Below are 25,384 nucleotides of genomic sequence, written 5' to 3'. Positions count from 1 at the left end.
TACTAGTGGAGCTTGTACTATTTAACGGCGGAACGAACAGCGATGAGCCACCACCCACAGACCTTTACCAGCCTAGCCCTTTCATGGCATACCGGGTAGCTTGTCAAGCCCTATCACGAATTAGCATGTGTATCTCAAACACCAGTATGTTTCTTAAAACTTACATCCTTCGGTCTCCTCGTCGATCGTGGTGGCGATCTTGCATTGGTTAGCCGTGGCCATGGCCTGTTTGGTGATGGATCCGCAGCCGTCGTAGAAGCACTCGGACTTGTCCATCGCGCGCTGTAGAGCATCACCCTTCCAGCCGAACATGTAGTCGGCGTGCGTGCCGAACCCGCTACCCTCGAAACTCCAGACGAATGGGTTGGGGGCGCCCGAGGTCCACATGCTGTTGAACTTGGTCGTGTCCCAGGTGGTCTCAAATGTGACTTGGGGTACACGGACGCTGTGGTTGACGTCAGCACATATTCCGTTAAGGAAAGGTACAAACAAATGATACATACGGGTGGGAAGCCGGGCACGGAGGTGCGTTGTTGAAGTAGTCCGAGTCGACGGTGTTGTACATGTGAGACTGGTGGTCCGGGCTGTCAAGGTTCTTGCCGTCCCAGCATCTGTGCCAAGTCAGTACGCTGAAAGCATATATCCTAGAACAAGCGGGCCACTAACGCGGGGAAGTGGTGAGAGGTAAAGATACCGCCCGAGCATGGGCTAGTGGGGAAGTCGGATCGCAGGGGACCTCGGCTGCCTCCAGTCATGCATTGGTAGTTGAGACCGATGTGCGATCGGGTCTCAGCGGTCGGGCTACCGACAGTCATTCGGAATCCCTAAAAATATTTAGCAACTCGAACGGCATTACGGCAGAGAGTTTGGTAGTATTACCGGAGGGAAAGCCTTGATCTTTTGTTGGCCGAGGTTGTCTCTGCTCAGGTCGAACTGGGTGTAGTAGACCGTAAGTCCACCTTGGGCACCGTTGGAACCTCCTAGCAAAGGCTGGACGGGGACCACTGGTACGCGGTGGTAAGAGCCGTTGGTGGGGTGCTTGAAGTATAAGTGGGCAGTCCAGTAGTTGGAAAAGTCCTCGGACATTTGGCAGGTGGTGCAAGAGGCTCTGGCACCAACGTCACCTTCCATGGTAGCATTGAAGGCATTTCCACCGACGATGTGGTGGACGTGGGCGGACGGGCTCTCGCCGGGCTGGACGACGGGGTCGAGACGCTGAATAGTCAAAGTCGAACACGGAAAGCGGAGTCCGGCGTAGACAGGCGCAACGAGCGCGGTAGCTGTGAGTAACTTCATCTTCGAGGCAAGGCTCTCCTTGACGATACTATCAATAGAGCAATAGGGGGCTGAAGATCTGAAAAGAAGAAAGAGTCGCGAGTTTGGATCTATGGACCTATTTGACTCATTTCGGATTGTCACATCTCAAATCGGATAGCGGAGTGCGATGAGTAGAAGTCAAGATGGCGTAGGTCTGGTACCAATCAATTCACGCCTAGACCACACCTTGGAAGGCATATTATCCGGTGATATGGCAATCTCATTTATTTTTAGGTATGGCCGACTGACAGTTTCTCGGCAAATGCCCCTGCTAGGTGTTCATTGGCTTCAAAAAGTGCCGCGAGCCAGGCACATGGACTGCATCTCATCATCATATATTGTACGTCTGTGGGCGAGATAATCGTGTAAGTGCTATTGGGCGTGGTTAAATTGGGTGACACTTGGGTTGATCCACCGTATATCCTGAGTTTGGTACTGGTCGGGGGAACTATCACCGCTCAACTCATCCGCACGCGCTTCCTACTTATCTGACGCGTGATGAACGACTACCGCCGCTGCTTCCCCCGGACAGTAGTGGAGGGCGGGCGATGATGGTCATGATCCGCTTTTTCCGGTCCCGATGGCGAGTTGGCCGAATTTGTTACCTTCATTACCCTACGATGGCCCTCATTGGTAAATGGAATTTCAAATTGTCGATTAATCCTAGCGGAGCTAATAAACTAATATTTGGCATGTCAATGAGTAAGACGTGACTCAAGAACGTTAGATGATTCTGTATCTACCGATATATATGAACGATGCCCATACATACGCCTGAGACTAGGTTAAATAATTGTAAATTTGCCGCCTCCTCTTTCGCCCCTTCTATGTCCTTGAGCTCGAAAATTTGGAACTGGAGCCCCAGAGGGCGTGCTATAAGCTAGAATTGAGTAGATTTGAGGCGAGGCTTGCGTTTCCGATAAATTCTAGATTGCCTTCTCAAAAGGTATATAAACAGGGGTTCAGGTAATGCTTCTAGATCAGAGAATCTGCTATCCCCTTCATTTTGCACACTTTCTGGGTAGGTATCGAGTATTCCCATCGGTAAATAGGTAGCTGGTTGGCAAGCCTAGCCAAAATTCAGTATAGGCACTCATTTCTAGGCTCTTCTCTATGCGTTTCTCTGTCCTTATTCTGGAACTTCATCTCCCTCTCCACCTTCATCCTCATCTTCGAAAATGCATCCTTATTCCCGACATAAGAGATCACAACTAACACAATTCTGCACTACAATAACAGCTAAGGTAGATATATTCCAAGGTTACTATCATGATCTAAACACAGTGGGAGGTACTCACGTCATGTGTTCACACCTCTGGTTGCGTTCGACCATCATCGTCTGGCACTCTGGGCATCGCTTCCACCTCTTTTTTTTCAGCAAGCTTTATGAATTTGTGCAAGTCCTCCTCTAGTTGATTGTCTAATCAAAGAGCAGGGCTTCTGTGGCACTTTACCCCTTTTCTCGACTTGACACTATCCTCCCTTTTTTTCTCTAGCATCCATATTATATGTATTAAAGTAACTTTAAAGCGAATATTATATAAGCAGCTACTTTATTACAACTACCTTTATAACATGAAGTTGCTCTTTCCTGAATTTGAATGATATTGATTGGACCTGGGAAGTTTGTATTGGCGGTATGACGAAATGTGATGTAAGTCGCCACAAGTGAACTTTCGAAGTGTGTCTGATTACCGTAACTACCTCCGTAACTTCCTGGTGTATCAATTGCACTTCAGTTGCTAATACAATATTCGTAATATTTAACTCGAATCATGTCTTACGCAGACCTTAATCCATACGTCGAACTACAATACTGTCAAAGCTTGAATGATATTTCGACTCCGCAGAAAAATGACATCCGCACTCACAGAGCTCCTAAAAAGCGCCGCGCAAGAGCTTCCACCAATCGAAAGTGACCAATTCGGTGCTAAATTCGACGTCTTTGGTGACTCGCGCCTAGTTCTGATTGGCGATGGAAGGTTAGTGAGCTTACCTACCTACCTATCCACCTCTCTGGACCGGAGCAAACCCCCTTTCTGCTACCATTGGCGAGATGACGTGATATCTCACTGACACTCTAAATCAGCCATGGCACGTCCGAGTTTTACCGAGCTCGTGCGGCCATCACGAAACGGCTGATAGAAAAGCACGGGTTCACTCACGTAGCCGTCGAATGCGACTGGCCCGACGCCCATTCCATCGACCGCTACGTGCGCCAGAACCCGCATCAGTCAAAAGACGTTCCCATCCGCGTCTTCGACCACTTCCCCCGCTGGGTATATCACACCCTAACCTCTCCATCTCTACCCCCAAATATGTATAGGTAGGTACTAACCTCGCAACTCAGATGTGGCGCAATGCCGAAGTCCAAGACTTCATAGACTGGCTGCGCGCCCACAACGCCAGCCTCCCGCCCCCCTCGCGCACCTCCTTCAACGGCCTAGACCTGTACAGCATGAGCGCCTCCATCCGAGCCGTAATCGCCTACCTCGACAACGTCGACCCCACGCTCGCGCAATCCGCACGAAAACGGTACTCCTGCCTAACATCCTGGCTCTCCGACCCATCTTCCTACGGACTCTCCAGCGCCCGCACCCGCACCGCCGCCTGCGAAGCCGGCGTAGTGAAAATGCTAACCCAGCTCCTCACGCACCGGCTCCGTCTAGCCACACACCCGGAAAACGGGACCGCGTTCCTCGACGCGGAGATGAACGCGCGCGTGGTGCGCGACGCGGAACGGTATTATCGCGCCATGTACGAGGGGTCCTCCGCGTCGTGGAATGTGCGCGACGCGCATATGTTCAGCGTTCTCTCGCGGATATTAAAGCTATCGCCTGGCTCGAAGGCGGTGGTGTGGGCGCATAACTCGCATTTGGGAGATGCGCGGGCGTCGAGTAATGGGCGGGATAGAGGGGAGTTGAATCTGGGGCAGTTGTGTCGGGAGGCGTTTCCGGGGGAGGTGTCTGTGATCGGGTGTGGGACGCACGCGGGAACTGTGGCAGCGGCGCATGAGTGGGATGAGCCGATGGAGGTTATGGATGTGGTGCCTTCTCGGCTAGATAGTTACGAGCGCGCGATGCATGATACGGGGTTACCGTCTTTTGTTGTCGATTTGCGTCCCCTGAAGACCCCGCCTATGCTGCAGCGCTTCATCGGTGTTGTATACCGCCCTTCTACTGAACGGTCGAGCCACTATATCGAGACCGTTCTCTCTGAGCAGTACGATGCCTTCGTGTGGTTTGACCGGACGAGTGCCGTACATGCCTTCGAGACCGTGCAGCCGAAGGAGGCCCTTTCGATGGGAGAGACGTATCCGTTTGGTGTGTAAAGGGTTGGGAGTAAAAAGTGTGGGCTTAGTAAAATCATCTTTTTCTCAACAACTCAAAAGGGGTGGTCGGGGAGGGGGTGGCGTACAGCATAGTTACACCAACAAATCTAGTACCCAGGAAAGCTGTAAAATGTATGTACAACACTGCTACTTGATAAAGGTAACTCATATTCACGGAAATGGTAATATATTCATAGTTAGAAGGGATAATAATGTAAAATATTTGATAACAGAAAGAGTGCCCATAGAAACTCCATTGGGATGCATATCAAATTATGGTCTATCAGCACGCTCAAAACAGATTTGCCACCGTCCCAGAATATGATCCCATTCCCTTTCCGCCGGGGGAACCCCTCTTTAAGAGGTTCGCGTGCATAGCTGCCAGATAAGAAAATAAGAAGCCACTCCGTGAAAAAAAGTATGTCCAGCTTAAGAAAACTAACAACACCAAGGATCCTTCTCTATGCCTAGTAGCTAGAGATGAAGGATCGTGGTATAGAGCACACCGAGGGAGCAAGGTCGAGAGCTAAGTCTTAATAGTAGACTCCGCGCGCCGGAACTTGCAATATTCATCTCTTCAATTTCGTCGGAGGGCAAGTCCACATCTAACAATAAATTTGTCTGTCTGTTGTGGATGGATAAGAAATTCAACGTCGCTGACATATTCGTGCCTCGTCCCATCGTCGTCCCATCGTGCTCAATCCCATTCATATCACCGCTAGACTCCATCATCCCGAACTAGGTAATTTTTTTCATGTTATACACTTTCTCTCGAACAAGAGGGGTGATTGATCCATCATAATAAAAGAACTCGGCCGTTATCAACGTTATAGATGAAATTAGCGACCTCCAAAGCTTTACAGCTGAGTTGGGAACTTCGATCGTAAGTCGTATGGATAGATAAGTATTTTTCCGATGGGCCAGAAGTTATGCTTTTGCGTCTTTGCAAAATTTGCAGTGGTAGGGCCGAAAGTGATTCGGACATGTTGTTAAAGTATATCGTTTCTGCGTCTAACTGGCTATGCCAGTTTGATTTATTCCATAAATCATACAGAAGGGAGTAAATGGTCCTTCATAGTTCAGCAAAGGGGTTATGGCTGATGTAATTAACAAAATCAGCTATTGGCTTTGCATAACTACTTTCTTGGCCGTCTCCGTACTGCCGATGCTAGTTTGAGTATCGCGTCTCCTTGCGGACATTGTCCTGCCCAAGGGCGAGCTGGCATTGTCCTTAACTGGATTCCGCTTTTTCGGTCTCATAACAAGACCCTCGTCGCTGTCGCTTCCATCGTCATCCTCTACGGCTCTTGTGCTTAAAAGGGATGCCGCAGTTAAGGCGCGTTGCGGCTGAGGTAATAGCAATGTTTGATACTGGTCGTCCTCTTCAAGGGGAAAACCAGAAATAGGTTCCTTGGTGAGAGCTGGTGGGGTTAAAGAATCGGTTGTGTCGATAAGGGAATGCCGATCAAAAGAGCCTGGTTTTAGAAGAAATTCTCCTTCGGCATCAGCCGAAATTGAGCTGGCGCCGCTAAGCAACGCTGGTAACGATGGATCCGAGCGAAAAATCTGCGAATCTTCGCCTTGATCTGCCATAGTTCCGAGACCAATAGGACTCGTTGATTCACTTGGGCTAGTCAGCGGAGTCATGATGGTGCCTGTAGATGCCGAAGCCGACGTGCCGGCTGTACCAGGATCCCCCCTCGATAACGATTGGGGATGGTCTAAGGAAAGGTCGTCATCGGGCGAGGGAGGACAGTGTATATACGCGGAACTGTTTTTTCTGCGATGAGATGCAAATAGCCTTTCGCGTTTTGCTTGTTCATCGTCTTCCCGCTGCTGCCTACGGATCATCTGTTCGTGTGCTCGCGCAAATGATTCTGGCGTAGAGGAGTTGTATAATCTTGGTGGCGGAGTTCGAGTTTCTATCTGTATAGCTCGGTGAGCTGTCCTAGGTCGTTGATCAACTTCGACAGCGCCTAAATGAGTCTCGTGCATATTCGGATCTGAATTTGGTTGGCGGTGTTGATAAGTACGAACTGCCCGAGGAGAGAAGAACATAGGAGAAGGTAGAGCTGCAGCCTCTTGGAGAGCATGGGATACTGTGTCTGGATGATGAGCTGAGAATGGGTGTTTGGAAAATTCTACATTCCCCGGGGCTACAGCTGTGCTGAGAGCGACTTTCGCTTCGGCGCGTTTATCACTATTGCCGAATAGTCCGCGATCAACTGATCTCGAACGGGATGATTCGTCGGTAGATTCTATATCTCTAGCCTTTCGCAAGGAGGAAATCGGGTCATCTCTGATGCAAGTTTCGAGCGCAGGTGTGTTCGGAGTTGTCTGCCACTCTTTCTGGGGGGCGTGAGCGAGTATTGCGTTGGTGATTGATCTTGTTCGACCGTGACGGTAACCTAAATGTCCCCTGATCGATGATAACGATGCCGATGCCGACGACGGTCCTGCCAGATCTGATTGCGTGTTAAAATCGCCGACAGAGCAGGTCGCGTTACGTCTAAAATCTCCGCCTACCAAGGTCGAGCCACGCTGTTGGGCGGAATCTGGCCTGTCGTGGACAGGTGACTCCTGAGGAGTTGCGGTAACACTTTGTGATAGGGGATGGTCACTCTCTCTGACAGTAGCAAAATAGTCGTCAGGCCGTAAACTTTTTCGGCGAGCTTCTCGCAAATAAGGCGGTGGTGCTATGCTTGGAGGTGTATCTCCCGCGGAGCTGGCAGCGCTGCTAGTAGCCCTTCTTCTCGACGTGCCTTCCACCCTATCAGTACGTGGGTGCATCACTTTTCCGATTGTTTTCTTTACGACCGATCGAGCCCTCTCGAGGAAAGTGAGAGGCACGACAGCACGAGTAATCTCGCGTTCGTCAACTTCGATCTTGCGGCCAGAAGTACGGCGCGAAGGGTCTGTTTCGTCAATCCATGCGATGAGGTTAGGAATCCCTTGAACAACCCACGGGTGACGCTTCACCTCTCTTAGCCGTATTCGTTTTTCGGGATTCTTAGTCAACATGCGGCGTAGGAGGTCGTAAAGCAAATCGTCGATTTCCTCATACGCAAGGACGCTATCGTCTCGGTACGGTTCGCTGTTGATGCGTTTGTATAGCGAGGTCGATTGCGGTGAATGTTGTGGGTCAACGGGTCTGAGTCGGCGGCGTGGTATGTACACGTCTTCCTTGGCAATCTTCTGGAACATCTGCCATTCGTCTTCGGCCATGAACGGGATCCTAGCAAAGATCAAACAATAAAGCGTTACTCCTAGAGACCAAACGTCAATTTGCTCCGAGATCTTCGGTTGCTCGAAGCTTAGATCCGTGTAGCACAATTCTGGTGCAAAGAAAGCCGGCGTGCCAACAGTCTTGGCCAACTCGAGATCATCATCAAAATCACGAGCCTCGGACTCAGAGACAAGCTCATCTTGTTCGCCCTCGCGAATAGGCCGGCCGAAATAAGAAACTCCAAAGTCGGAGATTTTGACTCGGTGATCTCTAGTCCATAAGAGATTAGCAGGCTTAATATCACGATGAACCACGCCTTCATAGTGCAGGTACTCTAAACCGAGCACGGTGTCCCGGAATGTGGCACGAGCATCTTCGATAGTGAAGCAAGGAACGTAGGAGAAGTCGTCGGCAAAGGGGTCGTGGGGTTGTGGATTGTAATCGACCGACGACATATGGGAGATGATGGAGTCGGCCATACTCGGCGATCGACCTCGGAACATAGCATCCTCGGGGAAAACACTAGTAACTGTTCTGTCCAAAGCAGAGGACGACCCAGGGTGAGAGCGCAGGGGGCCAGGAGTCTCTATGTCGCTTTCGCCATCCATACCAACTGAGGAGACGTCGTATTCTGAGGGGAGAGGAGTGCTGGCTCTGGAACCCGACGGAGCAGATTGGGCGTGTGAACGAGCTGGAGACGTAGCTCTCGACCCAGCTCTTGAAATCAACGACGCCACTCGACCAGACTGAAGGAATCCACTTGCACTTCTCCCTAAGGAGCGCGAGTGAACGTCCGAGTCATCGTCATTTGCGGCACCGTATTCGATACTCCAAAAGTCGTCCGGGCCCTTCTGAGTCTGCTGCATCTTCGCCCTCTTCATATCATTAAGAGCCTGGCGCCGTTCAAGAAGCTGAATATAACGCTCTTCCTCCTCGGTGCTTAGTTCCCCACGCATCTCTTTCTCGATCCTTCTCCTCTCAATGCTACAGATATAGGGCAAACCCTTCTTCCTCCAGATGACCTCTCCTAATTCGACATGTTCTAAGACCATGTAGATCTTCTTGAACTCCGGGTCGTCTATGATTTCGAGAAGTGCGACGACATTGGGGTGGCGTATCTTTTTTAAGATGGCGATCTCTCTCTTAGTTTTGTCTTGTGGAGATGCGGTGACCTTACCCAGGCGGCGTTTCTTAGAGAATCTGGGTATGATCTTGATCGCGACGTTCTCGCCATTCTCTAGGTTCCGAGCTAGTTTGACCTTGCCGTGCACACCACGACCAAGCTCTTCAATTACTTCGTACTGATTGATTATTTTGCGTCCCGTCATAAGATCCATGTCAACAAGGGCCTTGTGCGTCCTACATACGGCAAAGTTTGTTAGTATCGAGCAAGCTACGAACGATAGACTTGAACAAAGACAATCGGCGATCAAATTCAGATTGGTCAACAGCTCATTCTCCAAGAACACAGAGCATAACCGTAGTACGATTCACACTGGGTCACACGAGCGAGACTTACTCTCGGACTCTATGGTTCTGCAATGGGTGCAGATAGGGACTGGCCATAGTGACCGCTGGCGTAGAGACATCGGAGGCGGAATGCGGCAAGAAGACATTAGGTCGAGTACCCGTAGGACTGAACAGGCCCGGAGAAGATATCGGAGTACTGTTGGCGGTTCTAGAGGGAACGGCGGGGAAAGCAAGATTATCGGTGTCGGTAATAAGGTGAGGAGGGCGAGGGGACGGAGAGGGCGGTGGTGGCAGCTGCTGCTGTTGTGGTTGCGGTTGCGAATCCATGGCGACGGAAGTATTTGGGTGGCTTAGGAGGTATTGTTGTAGTCATCATTCTGGGTGAGTGTCGAAGCATATCGTCGCTTGGCCCTCACGGACAAGTGGAAAGAGCAGAGGAATTGGATTTCAAGAAGCCATTGCTGTGGGTTCGAATTGGATACGGTACATAATCGACGGGTGGTGGAAAAAGAAGGGACCGTGAAATCTCGATGTACACTATGGCGGTGATTCAAAGTGGGATGTGATGTGATGTGGGTTTAGTTGATCAAGTCGTCGCCGGTGTCGTCCAAAAAACAAGTCCAACAAAGAAAAGAAAAAAACGGTAATAGGAAAGAATTGGAATGATTCGTCGCAGAATGGGACGATGATGAATGAACCGGACGATAAACTGCTAGGGAAAGTGGGCAAAAAAAGATAGTGTATTGAGAAAGTTTGGTCTGACTCTCTGGCGTAAGTGGAGAGATTGTTGCAGCCAGTCAGCCAGTCTGAGCAGTCACCACCCGCCCAGCCAGAGATACCCAGCCCAAAAGTCGTGAAAGCGACCAACGGTGCACCAATGATGGAGGGGAAGTCGCTGCCAGGTATCCACCGATACGCATGATACGTACCATAGTACCTCCTAGTACCCAGGTAGCTACCTGGCCGAAGCTAAAGACTGATAATCGGATGTCTAAGTGTGCGTCTGTGCTGCACACCACACCAGGATAATGTACCGTTGTATATCATATAAAGTGGACACCGAGCCGGGATTGCTCTTGGATGCACTGGGATGCATATACCGTATGAACTTGTTTATCTTCGCACTGTATTTAATTCATTCTCCATTGTCGGGCACTGACCAACGAGAACGATTTGCCCCTCATCAGAGCCAGCAATAGAACAGCATTCATTGAACGACAACACATTCATCTAAGTGGGTTATGACACGCACCGTGGCTTTGCTTTGAACAACTAAAACAATTAATGTTAAAAGTGCAAGTATCCTATCGAATATCCTAGAATATCCTATCAAAGCTAATAATACTACTAGATACGTCAGGCACAACGGTATGTTGAGGGTGTACGAAGTAATTAGTCCTGAATTTAATTGATTTTAGTTTTCCTCAAAAGTGTCATGTCAAAAAGGGGTAAGGGGGAGAGGGAAAAGATAGGTAAACTTTGTAGGCAAGCATTGTACCTATACATTTTACTTTGGTTTGTATTATACAGCGTTGTATGGTACCAAGTACGGCTTACCGGACATTTAAATTCATCTTAGGTCACATTCATCGAGGTTTGTAGGCACGTAATTCATGTTTTTCCCTTTCTTCTAATCGGTGTCCATGAAATAGTATCAATGATCATAGCATCAGCCTAGCAACGCGATCCGGATTCGGAATAGACCAGAAACTCGGAACCATGACGAGAGAGCCTCCCCTTTATTTACCGCGGGGTTCAAAGACACTGCCAGACAAGCAGCAGTAAATGGCGAACATCTAATACTTACAACTCTTCCTGTCTAGAATTAATTTCTAAGCATTAATGCCTCAATTCACCGAATTGGCAGAACAGAGACAAAAAACTTGAAAATCGTACCTATTCTCCGCTCCTGATTTCTTGCTGTCATAGCCGTCGTATGTACATACATGCATACCTACAGGATAGTTTCTGTAGACGCAATAGCTACCGTATGATCGGCGCTGGAAGGGTTGCGGCTATGGTGTCTACTAGGTACCTACCTACACTACTATGGTACACAGTCCTCTACAGTATGAGAACAGTTTATTCGCATACTAATAAAAGGGGTGGGATCGACTCCGGCATGGCCATGGATTGAGTCCAAGGATGTGGCAGCTTATCGCACAGCTCTCCGTGCGTCACCGGGGTTATGATTGGTCTCTTCTTGCAGCCTTAGAAAAAGTTCCCAAGCTGCTTTCGGCCGGTGAGTGGGTCGACAGCCATCGCCGTTACGTTCGATATACCCAACACTGAAGTCAACCCTGCGGGAGTATTCATTACTTCACGAATCGAGTTTCGTTCGATGAAGGACGTCGAAGTCAAGTAGAGCTAAGTGAAGGTTCGCATGAGAAGATATCATGAACCACGTGTGACCGAACCTAGCCAAGCGTAATAGACAACTTTTGATAGGCAGGGAGATCCTAGGCTGCTAGGCTAAGGAATAATAGACACTCGACTTCGCGCGTGCGGCTACATCTACATAGTTACATCTTGGATCGCCGTTGTCTGGGACTCTGGGTGTGCGGGCACGGTTCCCTAAACTGCGTCACTATCCCACTCTCCAAGCTTTACGTAGCTAAAGATTTTCATATGGATATGGTTAAGTTCAAACCTCTAATAAACATATTTCGACCATTTTAGCTCATATTACAGAATATGCGACGCTCATTGTAAGAGTAGAGGAAGTCGGCGAAGACCCTTTTGTCTTCGAGGGATCGATGGTTCGAGTAATAATCCTTTAATAGTCTACCCGGTTCGGAGAGCTGCACCTCAGTTTAAATTGATTGCTATTAGAAAAGACTGATCACGTAGTACAGTAAAGACGACATGTCGCCTCAGCCCACACAAGCATATGAGCATCGAAGGATCGAGGACATCGTCCTTCCCTTCTTTTCAGCCCAACGGTTCGATCCATATTCAACAAATAGGATAATTTTTTTCCAGGCACAATGGATATCCCATGGAATTCACCATCTCTACAGATGCTGGAGATCGCTCGTTGGTACAAAGTTACAAGGTCCTAAAGGAACCCCTCGAACTTTCTAGAAAGGGTAATGATTCGCCTTTATTAAAAAAAGTAAAATATCTTTGGATAATTTGTTTTGTTCGCATATGTATGCGCAACGGTGCAGCGGTGGTGGCGTAGTAGCGCCTCAGACATTTTTACAGCTTGCTGATCCGGACCCGTCCGGCTCGGCTCACACGTTGAGGATATAGTTGATCGACGATTCCCACAAGAAAAATACATCGTCAATCTGATCGACAGGCTCATTCTAGTAACAACGACTGCTAATCTTCTCAGATAACGATTATCAATCTTTTCATTGCGTGGGATGATATCCCGAAAAGGAGAATCAGAGGGATACATCGGCTATCCAAGTTATCCAAGCTATCCTTCACTTTCTTTTTTTCCGGCCAAGAACAAACAATCAGACCTAGACATCTAGCGAGGCTCTGACTTTCGTCGTAAACACCAACATGCCTATTATTATCCATCTTATTTCGGCATTCCGTTGCTACTATTTACAAACAAGCAGAAATACCCATGGCACATAATGAGGGGTTTGCCGACAACCCCCCCTGATAATACCATGTAATACTACCAAACGAAATAGATTGGTTGGGGAAATGCACGATTTGATTCAAAGGATGCGCCGCAGGTTTGATCCCGTCTGCTAGGTGACAGTGAAGCATCTCGATCAGGATCAGAACTTGCTTGAGGTTGAAAGGCTAGACTAAGAAAGAAGGTAATCAATTAATACCTAAGAAGTCTGACGAATTTCTGCATTTCCGATCGTTAGATTGGCATATATGCCATGCCTATGCCGCAAGCACGGTCGTTTCTGATTTAGAGCGACAGCAGTAAGCGCATGCTGTTGTGACTTGAGACTCTGTAGAACCTGAAGCAATCATTCAAGGGCGCGATGGCTCTGCAAGAGCTGTGAAACTCAGCCTCTACTTCTAGCTGGCTCAATACCTAGATGTTATCCCTGGCAGCAGGAGAAGGTCGTCACCACACTGTTGCATTATCCCCAAGATCGACTACATAGACCGCAGTCTAGACTGCAAAGCCGGCTCGCCCAAAGTAGTGCTTGACTTTACGATGTTAGGTATGCCATCTATGGCAAAATCCATGGACGTCCGACACTACACGTGCCTCGTCCGTACCATCGCAAGATGGACGAGTGACGAAAATGCCATCACCCATCTCCTCAAAGACCCTTCTTTCTTCCCCACACACACTTTTCCCCGGACTGTTTACTTTTTTGGACGTCCATACATCACACACCATACATCATACATCATACATAGGAGGAGACGTGATGCAGGGTTTTCTGCAACTTCCATCGTCAGGGCTCTTGGCCTTGAACCGCGATGGAATATCGATATGTCGATTATGTCGCCAACCGAGTAGCGCTTATTGTTAGGAATCCCCGCCTCGCCCGCTACCCAATGCGGCCATTGAATGGTACCTCGCTTCGGACCTACAACCATGTCGTTGCACCGCAGAGAGGATATTTTTCCTTTTGAGAGAAGCCTCTACCACAGTCCTTCAATTCATACCTGAATCTATGGATCCACGTTGAACATGTAGCTACCACTCAAACGACGAAAATCGGCCGTAGGTAATACGATAACGGGATAATTCGGTATCTCCAAGTTTTAAGCAGAATGTAAACGTTAGATCGTAGATCATATGTAGTAGTTCATTATGCCGTTCTGGCCGTTCTGGCCGTTCGAGCCGTCTCCGTGTCTTCTTGTTCAATATCCAGCATTGAAGGGAATTAGGTGATCTTCATTGGAAACTTCCCTTAAGAGGTATTGGTGCACTATCACAAACATAAGGTACCAAGAACGGGACAGGGAACAGGGATCCAACGATTACGATGACGCTACTACGCAGTAGGTATGGGCTAGGTATGGATTCTCGAGCGATATTCATTCCCGCCACAAGCGACAGGCGCGAATTATGGGATTTGCGCCGGGGTTTGTTGAGATTCAAAAAGAGGGAGACGAGGAGGAGAGCGGCAAACTCAGACTAGAACTACGACGAGATAGGGAGTTAATTAGAAGATGGAGTATTAAATGAAAGTTGCCGCCTTCGATCTAGTTGACTTATGGGTGTGAGAATGTAAGATCAAAATCTCCATTCGGCCAATACTTAAAACCAAGCTAAGCTGATGGAGGTCAGCGTCATCGTCGCTTACACAATGGACCTATGGTACCTGAATTTGTTAGACATTGGCTAGAAAAGCAATGTACCCTTAACTACCTCTAGGTACCTACCTGTCTGCCTACCTACTTACATGTCTACGGATCCGTAGGTACCTACCTATTCTGCTTCATAGGATCCGGGTCGCCAGTGGAGAGCGTAGGCTGGTGAGGGAGTGAGTGAGTGCCCTTGCAGAAACCTGGGGTAATAATGGCCTAAAACATACAATGTAAGTACATACCTAAGTCCTACACATCTTTTATCCCGTTATTCCCGGATGTTATAGACATCTCCCTTTTAACTAGGGTGTATATGAGTTCGTTATAAAAATGAAATGCTACATACACATATCCTATAGTGAGGTACAAAGTGAAAGATACCCAGGTAGGTATTTATAAATCCAATAAAAGACTTAGGTATTGCCTTATTGCCTAATCAGCGAGCAAGCCGCATTGTGCAGCACAGTGTACCTAGGCTTCGGCTTCCCTTTTACTAACTCGCAACGGCGGTGTCCATACAGTGTTGTTGAAACTTGCATAGGTATTCATATTACTTGCATCAAGTTCCTTGTGCAGGTGCAGTTGAGGTGGACGTATCGCGCTTCGTTCTTTCGATGTTCCCTTCTCGACCTCGCCGATGGAAATGACAAGTCACTTTCTATCACCTGCTGTCGTGTGCGAACCGTGGCAGGCTGTGAGGTTCCAACTCATCGTAGCGGGAACCCATCTCAACACGTATCGTGTTTAGTTACGATCATCTAGGAAAACAGCCCTACTTGCGTTTTAGTTTGATCACCGTTGAAACCAATTAGAGATCTGACACTTACCTATACTTATCTCGGCCCGCGCTGTCAATGTCTCGGCGGACCACGAGCAGCACGAGTCACCCGAATACATTCCCATACCTGCTAGGGCTGCTTGGTACGCAGGTACATACAATACCTACCTGGCAGCCTGGCAGCCTTCAATCATCTACCGTCTACCAGAACTGTGTCACAGAAGGACCTGCATCTTTCTCGTCCCTTTTAGAAACTAATCGGGCATAGAATTGAGCCGCGCATACTCGGTCGTGCCGTCCATCTATGGGATATGCCGTTTAGGGTTCAAGCAACCAAGTTGCACAGGCAACTTCTCGCGACTATCTACGGAGACAGCCATACAAATCATGGCAGCGGGTCACTTTAGCCCGAGCTTGACCAAGCACGCTGCACAAGCAATGGTGCTAACTAATCACCAAATTGGAGAAAATGAAAATGATCTTCGTTCGAAGCGAGTTTGATAGGTATCCGTCTATGCTAGAGGCTCAACTTCGCTTCGGTCGTTTTCCAAGACAACGAGACCTTCGGCACGATTCATCCCATACAGCCCATACTAAATTCTTGTTGGGGGTGACAAAATGGCACGTTTGTGGTTCAATAGCCATTCCTATGTCATCATCTAGCCCTACCTCAGCGCCAAAGTTTGAAACCTTTCGGCCGAGTAAGTAATTGGAGCACTTTGTACCCAATATCCCCCATTGTCATCGTCTCCCTAGAACTGACGATGACCCCTCTTATGCCATAATGCTACAAGAAGGGTATCGTATATTTAGGTGTGTCAATACCACATCTCCATTGAGCGCACCGTGACACTGTACTGTAAACCTAGGGAGGTCACCTCGTCAACGGGAAGTATGCTTACGACCGAGTCGTGGTGTAGTGTGTAAGGCGAATGTGCCCAATTCTTTCACGATGATTGGTCTACGTATCCCTTTTCATCCATAGGTCGCCACACCTTTACTTAAATCAGCCACAGCCTTTCCGATGGCGGAGCTACAGGATGCAGTGTAAGTGTAATACCGTACAACCGTAGTGATATTTTATTTTCCGTCGTATCCGCTTTCGTTTATCCTATCGTCATCATTCACACTGGTGTTACAAGCCCAGAAATCGCCTCTTTGCTAGTGTCAATGTGGTTAATCGCTAATCTCTCTGAGGAGTGTCTCCTCCGGCTTTTGTTTTTATCTTTGGAAACCAAATCGTAGATAGGATATTTTATTCTTGTTTCCAACCCCGGTACGTCCCGGGATAGGGATCAAAAGTTGCGGAAACCCGCCGGCGTCAGTTAGGACTCAGCCCAGTTCCGCTTAAGTCTTAGGCAACTCAATCCTCATTTTAAACCTGCACGTCATCTTCTTTTACATGGCCCTTGCATCGTTCGACTATGATGAAATACATCAATAATTCATTACCTATGGATGAAAACGTTCCAACTATGTAGAATATTCCCAACAAGCTGGATAGGATGCTGAAACCCGACGGGAGACGCGCATGTCGCATTTAACTCACCAGACACCCCTTTACCTCACCTCACACTTACCCGGCACCATCGCAATGATCACCGGGGGTAGCATTCGCTCTAGTTTAGAGGGTGATCGCGAGCATGTGATGTGCCAAGGGCTGTTCTCAGGGATACGAGCCACACGGTTCGTGCCAAGACAACCCTCTTTTGATATGTAAGCTCACGATCTTATTCGATACGTCCTGTTTGTCTCAGGAGTGGTAGCTTCTTTCTCCACCACCAGCCACACTCGCAACTACGACCTCACCTAAAAGAAATCCCAGACAACCCTCTACCCCAGGACGGGCTAACGCATGCAATAAACTTTATCTACTATGTACGGTAGGTCAGCCCCCTGCTTGCCGAACCACGCGTTTTTCCGTCATCGTCATCTCGAATCTCCGTCCATCTTAGCCAAGGAAGTGAGCATGATCTGCCCAAACGTGATGAGGCGCATAGCCTCCATTGGCTTCTTGGATCCGAGGATACCGTCGGGAACCGGCAGACTCAAGATAAGGCCACGGGAATCCCTCCGTCTTCCCGTTGAAGAGTGTTCGAACTTGTGAGACATTCAGCTTAGAAATACACGCCCCGGAAGAGATGAGATATTACCTACCCCATAGTTCGCCACTGCAAGAGGCCGAAAAGGGGCCTTTTCCCTAGAGACATGGGACACGGCCGAGACAACGTGAATTGCACCATTTGATACTTTAGGATATTGTCAAAAACCACATACAACCTTCAACAAACATCTCCAATGACGCCATCTAGAAATCGCGGCAAGCACGCGAAACATATGTTTATACAGGTCGCAGGCCTTTTTATTGTTCTTTTAGTGGAGATATATCTGCTAAGCAGAAACTTCTTTAACAAGTATCATCTCCTGCCCATGGTCGTATGATGATACTTCTAAGTTCAAGTTGTTGCTTAACACTTACGTCCCACTTATTGAGCAATAAAAAGGCCTGCGACCTGTAGATATATTAGTATGTATGTAGGGTCTAACCGCGAGTAACCCACCCCACGCGGGAGCATTACGCCTGCAACCCTCATCCTCACCTTCACCCTCACCACCACACGGGGTAAGACATTCCGTCATCAGCTCGCCTCCCGATCTCTTCCGAGCTCCCCATCACACCCAAACTCGCACCACCACCAGCCAGGTCTACCAAAAATCCCTCCTAACATAATGATAATCCCCTGACAACTCCTCCGCGTGTCTCCTCCCCCTAGCCTGCAACTCAAACCTCACCCTCGTAGCCTCCAGCCTCTCCTCCGCAACCCTACGACTCCTAACCCTAACCTCCTCAGTTCTCCGCCTCAACTCCTCCGGCGCATCCGGTCCAGGCAGCAGACACTCCCTCGGCAAGGGTCCGCGCTCAACCCACACGCCATACCGGCATAACGCGGTGTTCAGCCCGAGAAACGCGTCGTTCGGGTCCGCCCCGTACTCGACCGCCATCATATCGGTGAACCCGCGCACGGTCAACAGCGGCATCCCGCCGTATGGCAGCTGCGCGCGCGTCGGGTTGCGCGTGACGACGCGGTGCTCGAAGCCCCAGGCTTCGCACGCGGCTTTGAGCTCGTAGTCTGCGAGGTCTTCGGGCTGGAACATGGCGCTGGGTTTGAGGTTTAGTTTCCCTTGTTATTCATCACGTTAGCGCGGAGGTTACCTGCGTAGTGGAGAGATGGGGGGGTGAGTCGATAGATGGAAGGTGGATGGGTTATGGGGTTGGGGGCTAAGGTTGAGCACGCACAGATGTTGTCTTGTGTTGGGAAACCGTGCACGTCTAGAAAGGCCGATAGGGCTTCTGGTGTGATTGTGCCGGTGCCCTGTGGGTCGAGACGCGCGAAGAATGCAGCTAGCAGAGCTTCTAAGAGCGGTGTTGCCGTGCCGTCCGGGTTGGATAGAGGGCCCCATGCATTCTGTGGTCGCCGAGGCGGAGGTGGGGCTTCGTGGTCTTGTTGTTGTGGCTGTTGTGGTCGCCGCGGTGGCAAAGGAGGATTCCCCGAGATCCGGAGCTCGTATCCCGGTGGCCGTGGTGGGATAGGCGGTGGGACGCTCATGTCGCCGGTGAAAAGAAAAAAGAAAAACGCTAAGATTTTGATATATCGGTATTCGATGCTTCTTACGATGTTACACACGCGTAAGGGATGACTAGCGACGTTCTATATGCTTTTTCTATCCCGTTCGTGGCCGCCATAGCCAAGCCATAGTACGCCTTAGCTGAACACAAACCTTTCTCGTTCAGTTCAGCCGCACCAACGAGCCAACGAGTAAACCCGAAATCGGTTAACATTTCCTTTCCCAATTGTTCCCCAATGCCTTACCTAAGCTTACAAAATTTTCCACGAGAATGGTTCAGGCTAAGGGTCCAAAGGCTTAGCCATTACCGTGATGACGTTGTGGCGACCCCCAAAGGGTCCAGATGGTCTAGACCGTGCGGTAGGGCCAGATCTTGGTCGAATTGAAGATAGGTAACTTAGATAGCTTGGCTGACGATGAGTCCGGGCGTCGCCAGGGTATCAGAGACCCCATCAGAGACCCTGTCCTCAAGCCCTAAGATCGCTGGAAGCATCAAATCCCATACATGATTGTACTAGGTAGAGCATGCAGCCACATGAGGGTCTAGACCGTTCCGAAACTTCGTGAGATGCATTGGCGCCTGGCGAACCACCGTACACGGAAATTGGGGACGAAATTGGGGTAAGGTCAAATGTAGATCCATTTGAGATGGAATGCCGGACGCCTCGGTGGCTAACCGCCGGCCGAGTATTTCTAGCATGACGTCCCGCAAGATGGACATCGTGCTAGTCCTAGAGTAGTTGGACCCTTCATGCTAGGTTATCTATCTTCCTATGTTCAATTGCCTCTATCAAAATAGTCCAATGGCGACACACGCATCTGCATACTGTGATGTGTCCCTGCATGATCATCGTCTGTTTCTTCAACTCTGCACGGCCCCGGAAATTGGGATCAAGGGTCTGGCCAGATCTACACCCGCAGCTCCCGGCGATGCGAAGGTGCCGACAGGTAAGCATGTACGCAAATAGGTGATACAAACACAGTAATATGGCATGCTTCCATCTAGCTTAGATGCTTGATGGTTCGACAGCCTGCGTTCGAGAGCGGAGAAGATGTCATGGCGTCAAGCTGCGAGGTATCAGTCAATAAACTCAGACTGGTGCATTAGCCCTGCTATTTTTCCGGTTGGATATGAAGCTAATTTACGACGTTGAGCATATCTCCTGTACTTATTTCCGTATTTGGTTTCGTTGAGCGTCTTGTTTTCCATGCATGCTTCTACGCATCGTAACAAAAAGAGGACATGGACAAAGTAACTCCGGTGTCCGCCTGTCTATATGTCGTGTAACAAGATTAACAACTAGGAGATCCGTGAATTGATATTCACAAATTTTTGCCAGGGCTCGGCGGCGTCCACTCAGACCTTAGTAGGCTTATATGAATTCGGCACTTCTTCCGGTTACAGGAGCTTAACTCGGTCCAGGATCATGACGGGACCTGCCGAGTGGCTAGCGGCGGGAGGATGGATTACGTAGATGACTACAGGATGAGGCTTTAAGTGGTGGTTCGATAATGGACTTGCTCATGAGGATCAGAATTTCCTGGTAATAAGTCTGATTCCCATGCGAAGACTCCTCTATTTGCCGATGCGGTCTAGCTTACGCCTCGATATGCAGGCAAGCGACAAATATCTCGCATGCCGAAGGGTAGATCACTAGAGACTTCGGGTATAGGCACAATGGACTAAAATAATTCAATTTTCTTCTGTGCTTTGTGCACAACAATACTAGCTTTGGCATTTCTTTGCTTGTGTCAAATATGACTTCACATCAACCATTACTTCCTATGAGATGACAATTTTGTGCTGCGTTTAAAATCTTAACAGAGTTTTGCCCCTGGATGAATTGACTTGTAGTAATTAACATTACAATGAGGGTTTTAATACTCGCCTCTTTGGTTATCGTATTGTTGTGACGTAGAAAGCGTTCTGCAGCTGGGTCTCCTATTTAAAAGATTTGCTTGCAAAACTCATATTCTAACCATAATCCAAAATAACCCATAACATATTTGAGATCTAAATGTAATTCTAGGAAAGGCATGAATACCTTCAGGTAGATGTACTACCTATCTCTGAATCTTTCTCATACACCTTAAGAGCTGAAGATTCATGAAATTAATCCCCTGGCGTGTATTTGTCTGTTAAGTATAGACAAAGTGTAAGAGATAACTATTTACGTACCTACTACTCATATAATAACAGGTACCTAGTAGATATGTATAATTTCCCCTTTTATATGTACCTCTACAGGAAGGACTAGGACTACTAAGAAATATTATTACATGTCGAGAAAATATACTTCCAAGGTTGATATTACTAACATACATTTCTCATTCGACTCATTTCTGATTTTCACATACCACTCTATAGAACAACTTCAACTCATGGAATAATGAAGTTAATAGAATCAGTAAAAGGCAACTAATAAGTTCATACCTCTCTTTCAATTGCAAACATAAAAACAATTGTAGTTGTAAAGGTAGGTACCTACAAATAACTGAGGCACTTGGTTTGTGAATCTGCACCTACAAGGTAAGATGAATTAGGTAAGTACCTAGGTAGTCAAGTAAAGAATAATCCTGTAGTGTTATTTTATAGATAGAATGGCTCTTACTGAAGGAATTGAAGTGCTCAATTTCTATCGATCTTATGCATGGAATGATTGAACGAGGTTTAGAATGATTCTCGCGAACACGGGGTTCCCTCTACAGTAGGTAACTACCTAATTAACATGTGGTTTCTTAGAATCCCTACTAAATTTGAAGAGAACAAATATCTAGGTTTCATTTTATTATCAAACTTTTTGAAGTGAATGAAATTCTATGAAAGAATAAATTGAAATCAAGCATATATGTGAGTTTTATCCTAACCCTATCGCCACCTTGAATGAATCGAAAGATGAAAGGACGAAATGACTGCCTAAAATTACAATATAACAAATAATCAACTTGATAATCTTATATAAGAACATTTATTCCATAAGACTGAGCTGATACAAGACGCAGAATTGGGAAGATATATACAAATTATCTATTGCTTTAAAATTTATCTTCTAACTAAACCTACCCTAATATATAGGCAGGTGATTATGGTATCTTAATTTCTTAATTATAACACGAAAGAATAACCCCCTTCACCCAGAAACGTACCCGCCCCAAATTACACAGGACAAAGCTTTCCATTCTGTGTCGGGTAATAAGCGATCTGGCCCGTCATATTCCAATCCTCGGAGCCGACGGCGGTAGGAGCCCACATGACGCCCCACGGATCGTACTTCTGCTTCAGATCGTACAGGTAGTCGTAGTTAGATCCGTAGAAAGCCTGCTGCCAATTCGGCTCGTTGATATCGGCCTCGTTGAGGTACGCGCCGGCGTCAGGGGAGACGTCGCGCCACGGCTGCATGGTCTCGACGAGCTTCTTGTTCGCGGCGGCGACATCGGCGGGTGTGGCGTCTTGGGACCAGGTAGCGCCTAGAAGGGCGTGCAGGAGGGTCTCGCGCCAGGCTGGGTTCACGGCGTTGTCTTGGTTGACTGTGGGGTTTGTGGCTGCTTTCATGTTGTATCCGAGCATCATGCCTGCCGCCTCGACGGAGGTCCGGAGGGCGGCGTTCTGGGCAGCTAGTTGTGTGGCGTTTTCCCAGTTGGAGCGGGGGAAGAGTCGAGATCCAGTGTTGAAATTCCAGACACCGCCCGTCTCGCTGCTGGCGGTCCAGGTGCCGTTGATTGCGTTGAGAACGCCGGTGTAATCGGTATAAACGGCGTTGGTAATGGTGATACCTAGACTGGCCAGCTCATTAAATAATGGGGCTGATAGGTTTTGGAGACTGCTGGCGACGAGATCGTTTGCCCACTGCGGTGCCATGGAAAAAGTGCAGGCGCCGAGGCAGCTGACGGAGAAATAGCTGTACATTCCAGCATCGGCATACTCGGGGAACTTGGCGAAGACTGCGTTGACACCGTTCCAGAATACCTCCGTCGAAATATTGTCACCGACGCTGAAGCTATAGGTGAGAGTAGAAACAGGGGTTCTCGGGTAAGCGCGGATGACGAGCGAGGTTACAATGCCCCAGGTGCTGCCACCGCCACCACGGAGAGCGAAGAACAGATCGGGGTAGTTCTTCTCGTCGACAGATACGAATCGGCCATTGGGTAGAACAACTTCCATAGACAAGACTTGGTCGGCTGCCATGCCATACTTGGACAGTAGGGGTGAGTGACCACCGCCAGCGATGTATCCACCACCAATACCGACGGTCTAGTAGAATATCAAGGTTAGCTTTTACCTACATCTTCGTTGTGTGTATACCTACCTAATATTCAAGAAGGGGTGTAAGACTTACTCGGGTGTTACCGCCGACGACGTGAAGGCCTAGTTTATCAGCGGCGGAATAGATAGCCAAAGCCTCAACACCGGAACCGATCTTGAAAGCCGGGCCCTTGTAGCCGGAGGGACCATGTTTGTAAGTGGATCCTAGGTACTGGATGCCTTGGAGGGCATTGGTCCAAATCGAAAGAGCTCCGCCGCCGCTGGACTTAGCTTTGAAGTCGTGGCCCTTGTTCTTGACGATCAATCGTAGGTTGAGGTTGCGCGCGAAATTGACGGCCAGTTGGATCTGTGCCACATTTGTCGCTTTGACAACGTACGAGGGCATGCCGCCAAGGGTGCAGTTGGCACCTGTGCGTGTGAGGCTAGGCGGCAAGCAGCTTACTCCTTCGAAGATATAATACTGGATGCCCACAGGTTGCGACAGCCTAAGGGAAATTAGATACTAATTACGGGCAGGTAGTTAGGTATTGTGAGAGTAATGGTGAAAGACTCACTGGTAAGACGGCGTCTGCCATTGGGAAGTGATCGATGCACATGTCGTCTCATTGTACTGAGGCCAATTCGAGTAGCATGGCGCCGCAGTTGGTATACCTTCAACTAGAGCGCCGCCTAGGAGAAGATTGAGGAGGTTCCACGTTGAGCGAGCCGGCCAGCTTTTGTCCGTGGGATGAGTCTTGCAGACGCGGCCCCAGCGTTTTTCGGCAGTAGTTTCAGCATCGGTATCAGTGAAATTAAAGAGTGTGACATCACTGAGATTATAAGTTGTTAAGTTACTGATAACATCAGTTGTGAGCTGGCTTGACTCATATGCAAAGTAGTCAATGCCTGATGATGCGGAGTCCGCGTCCACCGTCTCAGCAGCCGGCGCGACGTTGTCTTCAGTGGCTTCTAGTTGAGGGGACAAGGGTTAGCGAGCCACATCATCACCATGGCGTGTCAGTAATGCAGTGTGTGTATCAAGAATTTAGCTTACCGACGCCGTCTTGGATTGTTTGAGCGAACGCTAAGCTGGCTAGCGACAGAGCCGCAACGAACGCGAGACGCGCCATTGGTATATGGTAGCAAGCTCCTGCAAGTTGAAAAGGAGGGAAGCGCTTAGCTACTGGCACCGGGTAAAGAGTGTGTTTGAACAAGCTTCGCTGCTGAGGGACCACGATAGAAAATCTCTAAAGGATCGTCGTGACGTGCAGCGTGATTACTTTATACGAACCCGATAAGACGCCGATATTCCTTGCGGGCCACGTGGGTTCACGCATGCTAATGCAGGAGACATCAATAGTTCGGGGGATAATAGAGAGTTGACCAGGTGTAAGTGTATAGGAGACAGAATATTATCATACATTCCACGCTATTAGGGGCGCCGGCAAGCCTTAGCAGCTCTGCACACATAACAATGTAGTCCTCCGCAATCTCATATTGTTCGAGAAGGAATCTCAACAGGTGAACTAGGAGGTGTGTTGCATCGAACTACACCTTACCGAGTCTAGATAGGAGAGCGAGGTCAAGAGTCCGCTACCAGCTTCGCGTTAGTTTGGTCCGATACTACTGTAATGGTCCCAGTTAGGGGGTTTACCAGCTTCTTCTTAAGAGCTCGATCATCTGTTCCGGAACGCGGAAGTGTGGGTGTGGTCCGCTAACGACGCAGGTAATAAATTACGCAAGGTACGCGTCCCCGAGCAGCTGCCATAGTAACTAAGACTGCTGCATTGCCCCAACCTGGTATCTGCCCCCGCTTGTTGTGTCAAATTCGGTATTAGCCAGCCAGGGGTATTGTGTTTAACCGGCCTTGCACCAACACAGTGGCTTTGCAACTTTTCAGAAACCAGAGTCTTGATACTATATCATATTCGGAGCCGTTTTTAGTTCACCTTAGCGAGCGTTGTAAACAAGTTTGTTTTTCATGCTACAAGTGCCGTGATGAACTAAAAATCTATCATCTACCAAGGAAATTATATGTAAACACGTGTATCGCACGAGAGAGGTCGGAGGAAGCCCCGTATTTGAGAGACTATGATATTCGTATATCATATGCAGACTATCGACTATTTGGCGATGATCTAC

General features: G+C 48.5%; 5 protein-coding genes across 5 annotated transcripts; 1 reads left to right on the top strand and 4 right to left on the bottom strand.

The window, feature by feature from the left end:
* Window positions 1-81: 81 nt before the first annotated feature.
* GGS22DRAFT_182543 (uncharacterized protein) lies at window positions 82-1,296 on the bottom strand (the record flags this gene model as incomplete). The annotated part of the gene is made up of 5 exons (XM_047963981.1): window positions 82-110; window positions 165-445; window positions 504-611; window positions 667-824; window positions 880-1,296. 5 exons carry the CDS (start codon window positions 1,294-1,296, stop codon window positions 82-84), a joined length of 993 nt encoding a protein of 330 aa, XP_047813921.1.
* A 1,875-nt stretch (window positions 1,297-3,171) lies between these two features.
* On the top strand, window positions 3,172-4,648 carry GGS22DRAFT_182542 (putative erythromycin esterase; the record flags this gene model as incomplete). Its single annotated transcript, XM_047963980.1, has 3 exons — window positions 3,172-3,299; window positions 3,407-3,596; window positions 3,668-4,648. 3 exons carry the CDS (start codon window positions 3,172-3,174, stop codon window positions 4,646-4,648), a joined length of 1,299 nt encoding a protein of 432 aa, XP_047813920.1.
* Window positions 4,649-5,573: 925 nt separating this feature from the next.
* GGS22DRAFT_99608 (kinase-like protein) lies at window positions 5,574-9,796 on the bottom strand. The gene is made up of 2 exons (XM_047968638.1): window positions 9,394-9,796; window positions 5,574-9,233 (listed from the first exon to the last, which is right to left on the bottom strand). Exons 1-2 carry the CDS (start codon window positions 9,669-9,671, stop codon window positions 5,768-5,770), a joined length of 3,744 nt encoding a protein of 1,247 aa, XP_047813919.1. The 5' UTR covers window positions 9,672-9,796; the 3' UTR covers window positions 5,574-5,767.
* An 8,011-nt stretch (window positions 9,797-17,807) lies between these two features.
* Window positions 17,808-19,246, bottom strand: GGS22DRAFT_99519 (uncharacterized protein). The gene is made up of 2 exons (XM_047968637.1): window positions 18,671-19,246; window positions 17,808-18,554 (listed from the first exon to the last, which is right to left on the bottom strand). The coding sequence occupies exons 1-2, from the start codon at window positions 18,978-18,980 to the stop codon at window positions 18,079-18,081; spliced, it is 786 nt and encodes a 261-aa protein (XP_047813918.1). The 5' UTR covers window positions 18,981-19,246; the 3' UTR covers window positions 17,808-18,078.
* A 2,706-nt stretch (window positions 19,247-21,952) lies between these two features.
* Window positions 21,953-24,919, bottom strand: GGS22DRAFT_175822 (FAD-binding domain-containing protein). Its single transcript, XM_047963321.1, has 4 exons — window positions 24,297-24,919; window positions 23,818-24,211; window positions 23,337-23,748; window positions 21,953-23,251 (listed from the first exon to the last, which is right to left on the bottom strand). The coding sequence occupies exons 1-4, from the start codon at window positions 24,370-24,372 to the stop codon at window positions 22,157-22,159; spliced, it is 1,977 nt and encodes a 658-aa protein (XP_047813917.1). The 5' UTR covers window positions 24,373-24,919; the 3' UTR covers window positions 21,953-22,156.
* Between the last annotated feature and the right edge of the window lie 465 nt (window positions 24,920-25,384).

This window comes from Annulohypoxylon maeteangense, assembly GCF_022496945.1.
Source record: "Annulohypoxylon maeteangense strain CBS 123835 unplaced genomic scaffold GGS22scaffold_31, whole genome shotgun sequence".
Taxonomy (NCBI): domain Eukaryota; kingdom Fungi; phylum Ascomycota; class Sordariomycetes; order Xylariales; family Hypoxylaceae; genus Annulohypoxylon; species Annulohypoxylon maeteangense.
This window is presented reverse-complemented; position numbering and strand designations above follow the sequence as displayed.

Bases quoted from the DNA above. Each gene is read 5' to 3' on its own strand.
- GGS22DRAFT_99608 (XM_047968638.1), bottom strand. From the start codon at position 9,671: ATGGATTCGCAACCGCAACCACAACAGCAGCAGCTGCCACCACCGCCC. The intron at 9,234-9,393 runs GTAAGTCTCGCT...TGCCGTATGTAG, and splicing joins CAGAACCATAGAGTCCGAGA to GACGCACAAGGCCCTTGTTG.
- GGS22DRAFT_99519 (XM_047968637.1), bottom strand. From the start codon at position 18,980: ATGAGCGTCCCACCGCCTATCCCACCACGGCCACCGGGATACGAGCTC. The intron at 18,555-18,670 runs GTGCGTGCTCAA...ATGAATAACAAG, and splicing joins CCCAACACAAGACAACATCT to GGAAACTAAACCTCAAACCC.
- GGS22DRAFT_175822 (XM_047963321.1), bottom strand. From the start codon at position 24,372: ATGGCGCGTCTCGCGTTCGTTGCGGCTCTGTCGCTAGCCAGCTTAGCG. The intron at 24,212-24,296 runs GTAAGCTAAATT...CCCCTCAACTAG, and splicing joins AACAATCCAAGACGGCGTCG to AAGCCACTGAAGACAACGTC. The intron at 23,749-23,817 runs GTGAGTCTTTCA...AATTTCCCTTAG, and splicing joins TGGCAGACGCCGTCTTACCA to GCTGTCGCAACCTGTGGGCA.